Here is a 16,668-nt window from a genome sequence, read left to right on the forward strand (position 1 = left end):
TTAAATAAGGTTATTGGATTAAATTCAAGTTTTATTTACATATATCGCTCACTCCTTTCAACAACATCATATGTACAATATATAAAAAAACTTGATTGTTTAGGAGATGGTTTTTAAAGTTTGATAATGTAATAAAATGTATTAAAAATAAATATCAAGCCACTTATTGAACTTTTTACTGTGCAACTGATCTTTTTAGGTAAAACCTGGAGGTTTTTTCTCCATTTAAAAACATTTTGTGTATTAAAAAAAATAATTAAACAATAAATACCCTTTCTTCAAAATGCGAAAACAACACTTTCTGCCCTGTAGCGGGTAAATATTAAGTTAAAAATATGCCGCTTTTGCTGGGATATAGTACATTTTCTTGGCATTCCGAAAACATCCACAACTGAAAATTTACGGTTTTTGATATATGACGTTGTTGAAAGGAGTGAGAGATATATGATAATATTTGAAGCGTTCCGTTAGAGAAGACATTATCAAACACTGACTAAAAATATTACAAAATGTCCTTATATACTAACAATAATTGCTATTTTTAAAAAATAAAAACAATTACAAAAACAATTTCTTCAACTATTAGGGGTTATGTATACTTTGGTGTTTAATTTGCAGAACTACATTTTAATTTATATATTAAATGTTAAAATCAAAACACTGATTTGTATTTTATTGTTAAAAACACATAAAAATAAATTTTGTGACAATTGTTTTGCCTAGTTATGTATATTTATATGTGTCTTGCCGGTGGAATTCGTTTTCTTTACATTTTATTATTATTTTTTATCTATTTTAACACAAAAAAGAAAAGAAAATTATAGCTATTTTACAAATGAATGATAATTACAATATTTGAATTGTGGCAAAAGAATGATGAAAGTAGACTGAATGTAGTCGGGATGCGATCTCTGTGCGGCAGAACGATGTTTGGTGTTCGGATGGCGATATAAGGAAAGAATGCAAGAATGAGATAAGCTTTATCGATAAAATTAAGAAAGGTGTGTTGAGATAGTGTGGATATGTGGAACGATTGAGGGGCGGAAAAACTTTAAAACATAATGTAATGAATGTAGTTGGAAATAGGAGCAGAAGACGAAGGACCGAGGAAAACCTGGCATGGTTATGTGTTTCAAATACTTGAAAGTGGCCAGGTCAGGAGTTGAAATAATCGGCGGATATGTGTATATAAATGTAGATGAAACGAACAATGTTTGACAGAAAGGTGTGGCGTTTATTCTATCTATATACCCTTGCGGGGAAGCGGCGTGATGGTTAGTTAGCTAGTTAGTTAAAAAAAGAAAGCTCGCTAAAAATAAACACGGACCTCATTAATTATTTACTTAAATACGTGAGAGCTGCCAATTCTACACCAAATTTTAGACAGAAACATATTTTTCTTATCACGATGAAAAATCCTTTTTTTTGGCTGCCACTGATTTGTTATTCCATGTCGTATATTTTCTTCGATATGTAAAAAAAACTAGGGCAATCGTGAGTGGAGACCAGTGGCGGTACATTCGCGGCGCGAGCAATCATTACAAGGGAGGCCAAAAGGTAAACATTAAGTTCTCATCTCCCGATCGAGTTGCGATCTTATTTTAAATGGCGAATGAAAAGGGATAAATATACACACGTAATACATACTACTATAAATATACTTTACTTGCAACATTGTCAAGGCAGCTGCATCGCAATGCGAGTCTAATCGCTTGTGACTCAAACGTCAACAGAAATAGCGATCAGACTTGTAAATTGCAATCAGTGACATACTGCTGGATATCAATAGGACCTCTTGATATTATATGATATTTAACCCTGCATTACTTTTATTTATAAAATGTGGTTTACCAAGAAATGACAACACAAAACTGAAATCTAATCACTACAGTATCGAACAGATTAATTGAAACAAAACTTTTTTTTCGTATTTTCAACACCCTCTAAAAATGTCTTGGGAGTGTTCCTCGTATTGTGGACCAGGGCTGCTTCTTTCGTTAATTGAGATGATAAATAGCGAGAAGTATCACCCAATTCTACTGGAAAAGATACTACCAGAGACACAAAAACGAAAATCAAATGGTAATGGAATATTTCAGCAAGATTTAACTCCCTGACGCAAATCCAAAAAAATATATAAAATTTTTCACACAAAAACAATATACTGTATCGGACTGGTCAAGAATTTTGCCAGACATAAACCTAATTGAAAATCTGTCAACAATTTCTATGAATCGGCTCTCGAAAATTGATTGTAGAACAGTGGAAAAGCTCAATTTAACCATAATTCAGGTATGGTTTTGAGACGAAAAAATGGCATCCACGTGCCAAAACCTTATATAATAGATGCCAAGAAGAGAAAAATCTTTGATTGAGCCCAAATGAGCTGATATTAAAAATTAATTTGTGATAAAAGTAATAAACTTAAAGATTTTACAAAACTTTTTACGATTATACAACAAAAAATGTTTTGTTTCAATTAATCTGTTCGATACTCTATATAGTTCTTTCTACTATTATTTTATTTGCTTTTATATTATTAAGTACTTTTATTTTAATTTAAGTAGTAAGTAATTTTTGCAAGTAATTTATACAATGCATAGTACTGACAATCTACCGAAAATTTTCCAATATAAAGCATAAATCTAATAATAAGTTCATTTTAGTTTATAATTCATTTAGAGATCATTTTTATTTTATTTCAAAGTAATTTCTATTATCTCGTGCCGCCACTGCCAGAATGTTTCTAGACCAATTAATACGATTTGAACTCTGGAAGACACATTGGTAACACCGTTGACAGCTCATACTCTTCATATAAATGTGTGTATTTATGGAACAGCTTTACAAATATTTTACACGAATACAAAATGAAAATCTATCATTTTCATTATTTTTATAAAATTTTCAAATTACTAAAATACAACACCTACATCACTCTAAGTTAAATTTTAAAACGAACTATACCAGACTTCGAATTGCTGTGGCTTATTGCGGTTTAATGAAAAAGAAAGAAAACAGAAAGCACACATTTGTAATTCCTTGTTTCATAATGCTTCTGCGTATACAATATTTTAGCAGCCGTCAAGATATACAATTGCAAAATGTCTATAATTAATCATATTTATTTTTACGTGTATTTCTAAGACTGTCAACAGATGGCGTTGCCATTGCGTTAAAAAGAATAACACTTTTTTCAGGAATATAAAAACACGCGCGTACCCTTTTTTCTTACTCTTTTTTTAAACAAATTGTGCATAGGGTACGCAACGATGCAGTGTTATATTAATCGTGAACTACACTTATCCATATACACATAAACATTTAAAAAATCAGAGACTCATGAAGCCACCGAATGTGTCTTGTCGGTTGAGTTTTTTTACAATTATTTTTAAATTATTTTAATCTATTTTTTTATTATTTCTTAAGTTTGCTTATATTACATAATATAAACTATTTTAAAAACTTAATTTACTACATCTACATAAATATATTTACATTTCCTTATAGTAAACAAAACATTTATATTTGAATTCTTTGAGACCCTTTTTATCTTAAAATAATTTAAAGTATACACAAGAAAAGGAAAAGAGTATTAATAAAAACGTTTTTTTTATATTAACTCATAATCAACCTATTCCTTTATTTTGCCTTTGGTTCATATTTTTATTTGACCTCCGCCGACAACAAATTTAAAATGAAAAGAACTACATTTGTATTGAAGTTTTCTACTTCCATATTTACTGTTCACTCTTGGGAGCATCAACCCTTCGTAGTGGGTGATCCAGTTGCATAGTCGTGCACTACAAAATTTTTATACTTTTCGAAAATATCGAAAATGAAATGATACATTCAATTTCAAAAGAATCGTCATAAAACCGCATTACTAATGTGATGAGCTAATAAATATGTTTTTCTGGAAGACGATTGCCTATTTATAGAGAATAATTCATATGCACACGAGTTACACATGCATTTAAGAATTACTCACATAAATTATAATAATAAATAATAAAACCCTTATCCGCACCCCAATGGTGCATAGGGCACTGTGTCATATAAACGCAGTGTTATCTTGATCGTTTACACATGAAGGAAGGATGATCAGCCCTCCGCTTCAGGTACCAGTCCATGGTAATATTGAATAAATATTACAGTGAAAAAATCACTTATATTTATTTTACCCCCCTTGGAAATCGAACCCGGGACCTCCAGAACGGTAGCCGAGCGTGCTGACCATTACACTACAGAGGCGGACACAAAGAATGAAATATTTCCCATTAAAACAATATACAAATCACTGATAAATGGCAATATTTTTTAAATTTATTATATATAATACACAATTACAATTTACAATAATGTACCCTTCGTAAGTTTTCCCGTGCCGTGGGCACATTTAACGATACTTTTTTTTTCAATACATGAAAAATTAATTATGACATATTTATTGTTACATATAGGGTTTCGTCGTTACCGATATCATCAGACTGGAGGTCTGATGGCGTCGATATTATATACACGTATTTGTTAAGGCCCAGTATTCGTTAAGTCGCAACTTAATTTTCTCTAAATCCAGGTAACATTTTACGTAATTGATAACACCGTTAATGTATTAAAAAATCAGTTTTTCTTTGAAATAATTATATGATTTTGAAAAGAAACAGTCATTGAAAGGTAAGAAGTTATTTTTTTTTAAATCTATTTATATTAAAACAATATGTCCGCATCCGTAGTGTAATGGTCAGCACGCTCGGCTACCGTTATGGAGGTCCCGGGCTCGATTCCCAAGGGGGGTAAAATAAATACAAGTGATTTTTTCACTGTAATATTTATTCAATATTACCCTGAACTGGTACCTGAAGCGGAAGGCTGATCATCTTTCCTTCATGTGTAAACGATCAAGATAACACTGCGTTTATATGATGCAGTGCCCTATGCACCATTGGATGCGGATAAGGGTTTTATTCCAAGAGAGGTATATTCATAAAAAAAATCGGTCGTAAAGAGACGTGTGACTTTTCTGGTAAATTCTGTGTTTCAGAATATCCACATAAATTCTTATTTCTTCACTCTTGTGAATGTAATAATTTCTAGTATGAATCGGGCGTCCATATATGTAGGTACTTATAATAAATACACGTATGTCTTTGATAGTTATGTACATATAATACATAAATAGATACCGCTTTCATCTAATGCTCCAATGCATGTTGAATGTTGATCCGATTGGAAAATAGTTTTGCGAACGCTCGGTATTCGTGAAATATTTTGGCAGAATTTCAACGTGTAATGGTAATTTGATCATTTACAGCAATATATGCTAAGTTAGTGTACGAATAACTATGCGGATATCTGTAAAATTGATTTACATTAGATTCCAGTACGACATTATTGGCATACTCGTGAAACATCACAGGCTACAACAAAAATTAAAGCCTAGTGTAGATTTTAGAAACAGTAACACGTTATTCCGCCTGTTATTAATTATATTATTATAGTCCGCCTTCGTAGTGTAATGGTCAGCACGCTCGGCTACCGTACTGGAGGTCCCGGGTTCGATTCCCAGAGAGAATCAAATAAATATAAGTGATTTTTTCACTCTAATATTTATTCAATATTACCCTGGACTGGTACCTGAAGCGGAGGTGTGATCACCTTTCCTTCGTGTATTAATGATCAAGATAACACTGCCATTATATGATGCAGTGCCCTATGCACCATTGGGGTGCGGATAAGGGTTTGAATGAAAAACACGTTTTTAATTAAATAATAATAAAAAAATACTTTTAGATAGTTTATATGGCACCATTTTCGTAAAATACATATATATATTCAATAATATTGATTTAATAAATTGATTAAGTAGTCACTTTGTGGTAAAATCAATCCATTTTTAATTTAAGTTTTACTTAGTAAATACCATTATTTTTCAAATAAGAAACAACTCGCATCCCCTCTTTTACCTTTATCGTACCAAGGACCCAACCCAAATTTAGCTTCACATAAACTATTGTGAAACACGTGTCACAATAGATTTTAAGATATAGTGGTATTTACTAAGTTAAACTTAAATTTAAAAAATATTGATAATATTGCATAATTTATAGAACGCCACTTTCGTAAAATAATATATCGAGGGCGCTTCAATGTGATTGAATTCGGAAAAGGGAGATACTGTATACAATTTATCAAACCAATGCGTTTTTTTTCTAAAGATCATCTCACTCTCACTGTTTTTAACTACTGGTGAGAGAGTTCATAAAAAGCTTTTTTCATCTCACCCATAGATGTCTTTAGTGAAATTCTAGTGATTCAAGCACAAAATTTCGAAATTGTCAATTGCCCATACTTCCGTTTCCTTCTTCACCTATGTTGAAAAGTAAAAAAACAAATGGTGGAAGAGCATTACACGCCATCATTCCGCAATAGCAAAGGCACGCTCGCCATATTTACTACGCTAGTAGCGAACTGGTATGATCACTTTACTCATAACAGTTGTTGCAGTCGATCGAACCATGAGACGTCTATCAACCAATTCGTCTGGAATACACAGCTCTTTAAGATAATCTGGATTCTCAACCCTTTCGGGAAAGCGTAACTAGTGCAGTTGGTGTAAAAGTAGGGTGATGTGACTGAATTTAGAAATTCTAAAAATAAGTTATCTTTAAAAATATAAAAATAACTTTTCATTAAAACATGTTGTGACACGTTTTTCGATGCATTCAACATCGTATATGACAATACAACGAAAATTGAAATACAGTCTATGAAAATAATGATATTTTTATCTGCTTGTGACAGTTTAAGCTTTGTCTGGGCAAATCGCTATTGAGAACAATTTCAAAATGCTGTCACGAAGTGAGATGACCGTCACAAAAACAAAATGTAATTTAGATACAAGTAATAGATAATCGTAGTACATACATTGTTTTTAACCATGCGTCAATCAATTCAATCAAGCCCCAATACAATGCATATTTTATTAAGAGAAATAATTTTGAGTGTTCAGAGAAATAATTTTGAGTGTCCAAAATCCTTGTTCGTCCACTTTAGAGGTATTTATATTAACATCTGAACATAGATAACGAAGGATATGGATGTGTAAGTATTTACAGAGTTTACGACCTGTCATAAGTTAGTGTAAGTGTTCACTTTATACACGTGTAACATTTACCATAAAACCCATGATTAAGAACCACACTTCTCAACTTTTGGAAGTTGTTTTTATCATTTAATTGACTACTTGTTTCATGGAAAATAAAAGGGTCTCGACTAAATGAAAGCATTCTCAATCCAACATATGGAGATGGCTGTTGTGACCTCATATGTACTGTGTCATGAGATTGATCAATATATCTATGAGTTTCGAAAATTCGAGTATTGTGGTTGTCAATCATGGGTAGAATATGAACAAAATTTTAAGTGTGTCCTAATACTGCTCAATAAAAAGCTTATTTTCATCTCACCAATAGATGTCTCTAATGAAATTCTAGTGATTCGATAACAATGTTCCGATGTTGGATCATATTCATGTATAGTACTTCAAAAAAATTGAGTTGTGTGGTTGTTAATCATGGGTAGAATTGGTGAATGTTGCGCGCGTTTAAAGTGATCACTTAACCAGCTTATGACCGGTCAAAGGAACTGCCAATACCCAGACTTCCATATTCTTCTTCATCTGAGTTGAGATGTCAAAATGTATGTGTTGTTATTTATTTATTGATTTGGCGTTTAATTTGTAGAACTTCATTTTAATAAATATAATAATTTTTAAATCAAACACTGATTTTTGAATCCACTAAGTTGTATTTTATTTTTTTTAAAACACATTAAAATTAATATTGTGACAATTGTTTCGCCTAGTTATGGCATTTTCAAATTAATTCGCTTGAAAATGCCATAACTATGCGAAACAATTATCACCATATTAATTTTTATGTGTTTAAAAAAATACAACTTAGTAGCCTCAAAAAAATCAGTGTTTGATTTAAAAATTAAAACACAAATAATTGTTATTTTATCATTCATATATTACAATGATTTTAGCAATTTTGTTTACGATATTTAAACATATTATATTATAGCATTGAGCGAGGATCACCTATATATTATAGGATTGTGCGATGTCCAAGGCAAGTCAGGTTGAAATGACAAGCTAATTAGTGAGCGAATCAGCAACACACGTACATACATGTTTGGGCACTATGACATTTCTGTTTGACAAGGATGGAAGGATGAATTAGGTGGAAATTTGAGTACAGTAAAACCTCGATAGAACAAACCTCTACGTAACGGAACTTTATGTTACGGACTTTGAATATAACGGACAAAAAATCCTGTTAAATGTAAAAAAATAACACTGTTAATATTAATAATAATAATAATAAACCCTTATCCGCATCCCAATGGTGCATAGGGCACTGTGTCATATAAACGCAGTGTTATCTTGATCGTTTATACACGAAGGAAAGGTGATCAGCCCTCCGCTTCAGGTACCAGTCCACGGTAATTTTGAATAAATATTAAAGTGAAAAAATCACTTACATTTATTTTACCCCCCTTGGGAATCGAACCCGGGACCTCCAAAACGGTAGCCGACCATGCTGACCATTACACTACGGAGGTGGACAAAATATCACTGTTAATATTACACATGCTAAAATTCAAATGTCGCCGCATGCAAACAATTTTTAGCGGCTATGATAATCATAAATTATGTCTGAAATCTTCTGAAAACTGATTCCTTTTTTAGAGCGGGAATACCGAAAGCAAGCGCGTCGATATCAATCAGCAACATTCACGACGAGTACTCGTCTTGTGTCCTGAAAAATGTTTCGGGCACTCAACCATTTTTCGTGTTATGTTTATATCTAAATGCAGTGATCATATTTAAAAGAAAAAGGTTTTTGATTTGTTTTAAATCTGTTTTAATATACCGGACTATCGGCTTTAACGGACACCCCCCCTTCCATTAATCCATTTTATCGAAATTTTGCTGTTCTCAAAATAAAATATTTCTTTTTTATTTAACCTTCACTGTTATTATAATTATGCTGTCCATAAATTTGTACACTGACTGGCGTGATCAGTTTTGAAAATAACTCGACATTGGCTATAACACTCAAGATGGGTGAAAAGCCATTAAAAAGAAGAAGAAGATCAGTTTTGAATGATCGAATCCAAAAAATATCGTTGTAAAAATCGATGGCCCATGGTCAATAAATGACACAATTTTTTTTTGTGTAAAATATATGTCACAGGAACACGATGTTCACAGATAAATGATTTATTCATTAAAATCATTATTACATAAATTTTGTGGTTGGCACAAAACCGCAAGCCAAAATTACGGGACATTCTTTAAGTTATCAACGTAATTTATTATATCAAAACAGTATTCTGAAACTAATTCGGGATTAATGTAAGAGGCGAAAGAAATATTGCGAAATCTCTCGAAAACGAGTGAATTCTTCAATTTAAAGAATTTCATATTTTTGACATCTCAACAAAGATGAAGAAGAATATGGAAGTCTGGGTATTGACAAGGCTTTTGCCTTATCGTAGGCTGGTTAAGTGATCACTTTACAATGTGCAACATTCACCATTCTACACATGATTTCCATTTTGCGTAGGTTTTCAAATGAAATATTGCTCACTCCTTTTAACAACGTCATACATAAAAAAACTTGTTTTTTCAGGAGATCATTTTTAAAGTTTAAGAATATAATAAAATGTAATAACAGTAAATATCAAGCCACTTATTGAACTATTTTCTGTGCAACAGATCTTTTTATGTAAAACCTAAAGGATTTTCTCCATTTAAAAAATATTAAGTATATTAAATAAAATTAAGCAATACCTTTTCTTCAAAATGCAAAAACAGCACTTTCTGCCCTGTAGCGGGTAAATATTAAGTTAAAAATATGCCACTTTTGCTGGAATATAGTACATTTTCTGGGCATTCCGAAAACATAAACAACTGAAAAATTACGATTTTTTTTTATATATGACGTTGTTGAAAGGAGTGAGCGATATGTATTCCTCCGGACGAAAAGAAATTGCGTAAATATATGGAGCAGACGAAACTGTATCAATTTTCAATAAACTGGTAAAAAATACATATAACAATAATATCACGTAACAAATAATGGATCAGGGAATTCACAATATTTTGAATGTGTTCAAAACTTTGTCTATAAATCTGGGTTTGTCCACTTAGGCGTTATTGATATTGATATCTTAACAATGATGAAACCACCCAATGAGATGTCGTAAGCTCTGTAAATACTTATACTTTCATATTCTTCTTCATCTATGTTGAGATATCAAGAGAAGGGGTTCATTGCACCAAGAAAATAGAAAAGGATATATTTATAAGAATACGTATGATCTACATATATTTAAATAGACACCATTTTTAATTCAAGATTCAAGTGAAGTGATACAAGTGAAGCTATACCGCGAATAAGTGAAGCTTAGTATTTGATATATTATAAAGTGGTATTACAGAAATATAAATTTGGTCAATTTGGTAAAACGATGTATGATAGATATTCGAATCGTGTAAGGAAGGAATGCAAAGCTGAGATAAGCATTATCGATAAAATCAAGAAAGGTGTGTTCAGATGGTTTGGACATGTAGAACGAATGAGTGAGGAAAGAACGGTAAAACAAATTTATGAAGCGAATGTAATTTGAAAAAGCAGCAGAGTAAGACCGAAATAAACATGGCACAATCAAGTATGCCAAATACTTGAAAGTGGTCAGGTTAGGACTCGTAATAATTGGCGGGTATGTATGAGGAGATGCATGAACCTGGAAGAGGCGAAGAATGTTTGCAAAGACAGAGTGGAGTGGCGTTCTTTTCTCTCTGCCTACCCCTGCGGGGAAACGGCGTGATGGTTAGTAAGTTTTAAATTTAGCATATATTTCGTGAAATTAAATCGTATTTAAAACGCTAAAAGGCGACATCTTTGGGTGACATGTATGAATGAATGCGAGTAAGTACAAGTGTTGGTAGACCAACGAACTTAAGAAAAAGACGTTTGTTTCTTCATTTTATCAAGCTATTTACGAATTTCTCGGTAAGGCTTCACTAATCTTCAGTCCACCGTGTCACCGTTTGAATAACTGGTCAAAAATATCAGTGTAGGATATTTTTTTAGTTCAAATATTAGAAGCGTCGGAAAATGTTTCTCGTATTCTGATCATTTTCATTTTAGTGTATTGACAATATGTTTTGTATTTTAAAAGCATTGTTAACTTTATGGAATGGTAATATAATGCACTCTTCATCAAAATATCAGTGTAAGATATTTTATTATTTTAGCTCAGATATTAGAAACAGCGGAAAATGTTTCTCGTATTCTGGATAATTTTCATTTAAGTGTATTGAAATGTATTTTGTATTCTTTACCGATTGCTAACTTTGTGATATGGTAATATAACGCACTTTTCATCAACATATTTTTATTTTTATTATTTAAACTCAGATATTAGAAACAGCGAAAAATGTTTTTCGTATACGGAAATTTTTGTAAAGTTTATTTAAAATATATTTTGTATTTAAAAGCATTGTTAACTTTGTTGAATGGCAATAAAACGCACTCTTATCAAAAATACCAGCGTATTTTTATTATTTTAGCCCAGTTATTAGAAGCAGCGGAAAATGTTTCTCGTATTCGGAAAATTTTCTATTAAGTATATCGAAAATATATTTTATATTTTAAAAACACTGTTAACATTGTGGTATGATAATATGACACTCTCCTTATCATTCATCGTTCACTTTGTGTAATACAACTTAAAAGGTTTTAAGAGGTATTACACATAGAGAACGATGAATGATAAAGGGAGTGTTGTATTGATGTTTGATACCTACGTATTTTATTTTTATTTTATTTGAATTAGATTTTTTTTACAAATAATGCCTTTAACAGTATTACCAAAATATGTAAGATGACAATAAAGAATACCCTTATAAAAATTATAAATATTACTTGAAAAAAAATTATCACTTTCAACACTTTCACCGAGCATCGAGAGAGAGTGAAACGCGAGGTTTAAATTTATCCATTATAACATGGAGAAGAAATGCTCAGAAAGTACAGACTTCAAGGTGAAAAGTACAGAATTCATAATAAACACATTTATTGATACGTTCTTATATTTATTTACTTATTAAAAAAAAAAACAATTTAACTTTTAAAAAAAACACAAAAAACTAATTGTCTCGTCTTTTTGCGGAGGGGGTAAAATTATGACCAGTAGCTAGAACTAAACCAGTGTTGTTATATGTAGATAAAAGTACATATGGTTTGTAGATAAAAAAAAATATGTTTTGGTCTAACTAGAAACTAATGCTGTAGTGCACATCATTTTATGTTGTATAACGTCACGAATTGAGATTAATTCTCCAATTAACAGGGTGGGAAATGTTTCAGACAGCAAATCTAATAAATTTTAGCCAGATCTCTAAACTACCCCTATTTAGTACTCTGTACATATCACCTCTATACAGTTAAATATCACATATGTAGAGCATTACATATATTAAATATATTACCTCATAGTCATTATGATTGCCTGGTATTCAAGGGAAAGAAAATCGTTTTTGGTAACATTGATATCAAACATTTCATTAAAACAAATGCTTTCCAATTATGTACAGTAACAACTTAAACAGTTGTATAAGACACCTTTAATATTGATACGTAAGGTGAATAATCCTGTGCCTGATACAATAAATATTTTGAAAAAGTTGTTGATAATCAACTAGTCAAATAGGTTAATGAAAAAAGCATCTCCTAAAAAATAATTTTGAAATAATTTGCAACGATTCTCACTTATGTTCATTGGAGTATGTTATATAAACTTCACAATTTTTTTCAACTCATGGCGACACTATTAGCCAAGCTTTCGAATCTATCAAAAAAAACTAGCATATGAAAGGAATCCAAGAACGTTGCATACAAACAATTTTATAAAATTGCAGTATAGATGTACAATAACGGGCAGAATGGTGAACGTTACATATGTGTGTAAAGTGATCAATCAAGCCAGCCAGATCCTGGAGTGCTCAAACTTCTATCTTCTATGGCACAAAAAATATTTAATTTACTAAGATCTAAAGAAAGCCATAAAACGGAGTAGAAAATCTATTAACTTTGCCATGTTTTTCATAAGGGTAATAAAACTATTCAAACATCGCCAGAAATATAAAGATGTAAGACACACATGTGTGAAGACATTATACATCTAAGTAGATCATTTTAAGTTGTTCTCGTAATCTCGGGTCCCTCATTTATCAATTCGATGGTCATTAGGATAAACCGTATCAGCCTCCGAGGGTAGCCGATCAGGGGCGGAAACTCCCGAGGGATGGCCGAGTATCGGAAGTGTAATTATGAGGATGAAACACGTTGATTGATGCTGCAAATTAACGGGTAGTTCACCGCCAGCAGAGCGCTTTGACAAATTAAAACACTACAGCCCATGAATGCGGCCGTCGACACACCCGCTGGGGGATGAAAGGATTTTCGTGAAGAGAAATCATTTTTAAATTGACCAACTATTCAATTGGTATCCACAATACGAGGTTGATCGGCATCGTTAATAATAATAGCCACCCTGCAGATATAATTCAATTACAAATAAATATGAAACGAGTAATTACTAATGTTTGTATATTGAAAACAGGCTGATAGCCTTTTTTTTAAAAGATTGGTTTAAATTTACAGATTGCTCTTCTTTGTAGAGTAAAAAATCAAATAAAATAAAATATCCACCCCAAGTATCTATCTATCTATCCATATATATTAGATAAATATACATAATTAGCCTAGCAATAGTGTGTATTAAGCTCATTTTAAAATTTATCAACCAGCAACAGATATATGTAAATTAAATATTAATCTTTTTTGAAATTTTACATTTTATATTTTAGATTTTCGATTGTTGACTGTATGTATCCTACGATACTAAACTCTACTAATTTTGACAAACCACATATCATTTTATATCGAGTATATGCTACGCTACTTGTAGATTAAATAAGATTAGCCTAATTGTTGGGTAATATATCCAAAATGAACAAGGTTTGTTGGATTGAATTCTACGTTTATTTATGTATGTGTTAATACGTGACGCGTTTCGTCTTCTTAGGACATTACCAAACACTGAGTGTTTGATAATTTCCTAAGAAGACGAAACGCGTCACGTATTAACATATACATAAATAAATGTAGAATTCAATCCAACAAACCTTGTTTTATTTTGGATACATTACACAACAATTCAATATGGAATTCTACCAACTGTCTGCAGTTACAATACATAAATAAAAAAATTAGCCTAGTTGTAGTGTAGTATTTTAAAAAAAAATTATAACTAACATCAGATTTTTGTAAAAAAATATTTGTCTATCCTGATTTTCTTAAACAACTGTTGTTGATAATTAAGGATGTGGAATTCAAATAAACCCACAAAGTTTAGAAATGAACGATGAATTATAAGGAAAACATTAAAAATTAACCGTACAATGATTTACATGAAAAAATTTAGAAATTAGTTTTATTTATTTTTTAAAATATGGAATACTCTTATAAAAATCATAAATATCATTTAAAATAAAAATCATCACATTCACCGAGCATCGAGAAAGAGTGAAACGCAACGTTTAAATTTATCCATTATAACATGGAGAAGAAATGTTCAGAAAGTACAGACTTCAAGGTGGATATTCATAATCGATACATTTATTGATACGTACTTGTATTTATTTATTAATCTGAAAAAAACTATTTAACTTTAAAAAAACAAAAAACTGAAACATCTGAAAAAATCCTACATTTATTGATACGTACTTGTATTTATTTATTAATCTAAAAAAAACTATTTAACTTTAAAAAAAAACAAAAACTGAAACATCTGAAAAAATCCTACCTGCGTCTCAGTGACATTGAGCAATTTCGCCATGTCCGTTCTCTCGCTAGAAGAAAGATACTTCTTGACTTCAAACAGCTTCTCCAGTTCGAAGATCTGTCTCCCTGTGAACGTGGTTCTGGCCTTCTTCTTCTTCCTCCCGTCGGCTTCCGTCTCCGAGGAGTCTCTGGACACTTCGTCCTCTGCCAGGACTCCAGAAGGGGTGAGAGGTAACGGGGTGGATGGTTTTAGCACTGGTGTTTCCGTGGACTTTTTCCGTTTCACCGTCTTGGTTGGTTCTAGAAGGAAAGAAGAAAAAACAATTTTTAGTTTGACACAGTATTTTAACTAATTTTAGTGGCATGAAAAAGTCTACATAATGTGTGGTTGTACATATAGCTCATTCCTTTCAACAACGTCATATATCAAAAAACTTGATTTTTCAGGAGATCGTTTTTAATGTTAAAAATATAAGAAAATGTATTAAAAATAAATATCAAGTCACTTATTGAATTTTTTACTGTGCAACAGATCATTAAAGGTTTTTGTTTCATTTGAAAAATATTAAGTTTAAATTTTTTTTTTATTAAACAATACCTTTTCTTCAAAATGCAAAAACAGCACTTTCTGCCCTGTAGCGGGTAAATATAAAAATATGCCCCTGTTGCTGGGATACAGTACATTTTCTAGGCATTCCGAAAATATTGAAATAACTGAAAATTGACGATTTTTTTATATATGACGTTGTTAAAAGGAGTAAGCGATATGTGTGCATGTATGTGTATGCGTATAGATGTGTGTATGTATTCGAATGTTTATATGTTTATGATCCACATTTTATAATTACATAAAAGTAATAATATTTTTAACTGACAATTCTTTAATTAAGTAATGCTAGGCTACTATGCTGGAGGTGCCGGGCTCGATTCCTAACAGGGTAATAAGATTATATGGTAATAATTTAATTTATAATAAAATACAACTGACTTTTCAACGTTATTATTATTTAATATAACCCTGGACTGGTACCTGAAGCGCAAGGCTGATTGATCACCTTTCCTTCGTGTTATTTAACGATCAAGATAACACTGCTTCTATATGATGCAGCGCCCTGTGCACCGTTGGGTGCGAATAAGAGGTAAAAGAAGACATTTTAATATTATTTAATTAATGTAGATCGAAAAATTTATTTTATTTTTTATGTGTAAATTATTGTTAATGCTTTATTTCTTCTTTCTCCATCTCCTCTTATATCCTTTCTTATTTTAAATTTGTTTGTAAGAGCAAAAATCATTACCAAACGAGCAGAGGCTTACAAAAAATATTAATTTGGTGCAAATAAAAGTATTTCCCCGTATTTTCACTACTTAATTTAACACATTATATATTAAAAATGGTGAAATAAAGCCGCAAGTGTTATGTCTCTATTAAATTATCAATAATTAGAATTATCTACATTATGTTGCAAGCACCTAGACGTTTAAAGAGATAATTATTGTACAGGGCTATCCAAAAATATGTTAACGCTCATGCGAACATACTTCAGAAGTATACGAAATAATCGTCCTGTTCCAAAATTTTCTCACTGACCAAAATTTCACACCCAGATGTACATTCATCTCTTTCAAAAACCATAATTTTGGATTTGCCAACATTCATCAGAAAATCACTTTCCTTGCACACATCATACACTTTTGTCACCAACACATGCAAGTCTGCTCTGCTACCGCAAGAATAACCGCA

General features: G+C 31.4%; 1 protein-coding gene across 1 annotated transcript in view; it reads right to left on the reverse strand.

Annotated features, from left to right (window-relative positions):
• NK7.1 (homeobox protein NK7.1) overlaps positions 1-16,668 on the reverse strand; it is a 135,534-nt gene that overhangs the window by 78,601 nt on the left and 40,265 nt on the right. Inside the window, exon 3 of the mRNA XM_088270364.1 lies at positions 14,947-15,224. Coding sequence (XP_088126490.1) covers positions 14,947-15,224 — 278 coding nt within the window. The remainder of the gene's footprint in view (positions 1-14,946; positions 15,225-16,668) is intronic.

Source organism: Brachycentrus maculatus, unplaced genomic scaffold, assembly GCF_059751285.1.
Source record: "Brachycentrus maculatus isolate JH-2025_06_01 unplaced genomic scaffold, ASM5975128v1 h1tg000026l, whole genome shotgun sequence".
NCBI classification, from domain to species: domain Eukaryota; kingdom Metazoa; phylum Arthropoda; class Insecta; order Trichoptera; family Brachycentridae; genus Brachycentrus; species Brachycentrus maculatus.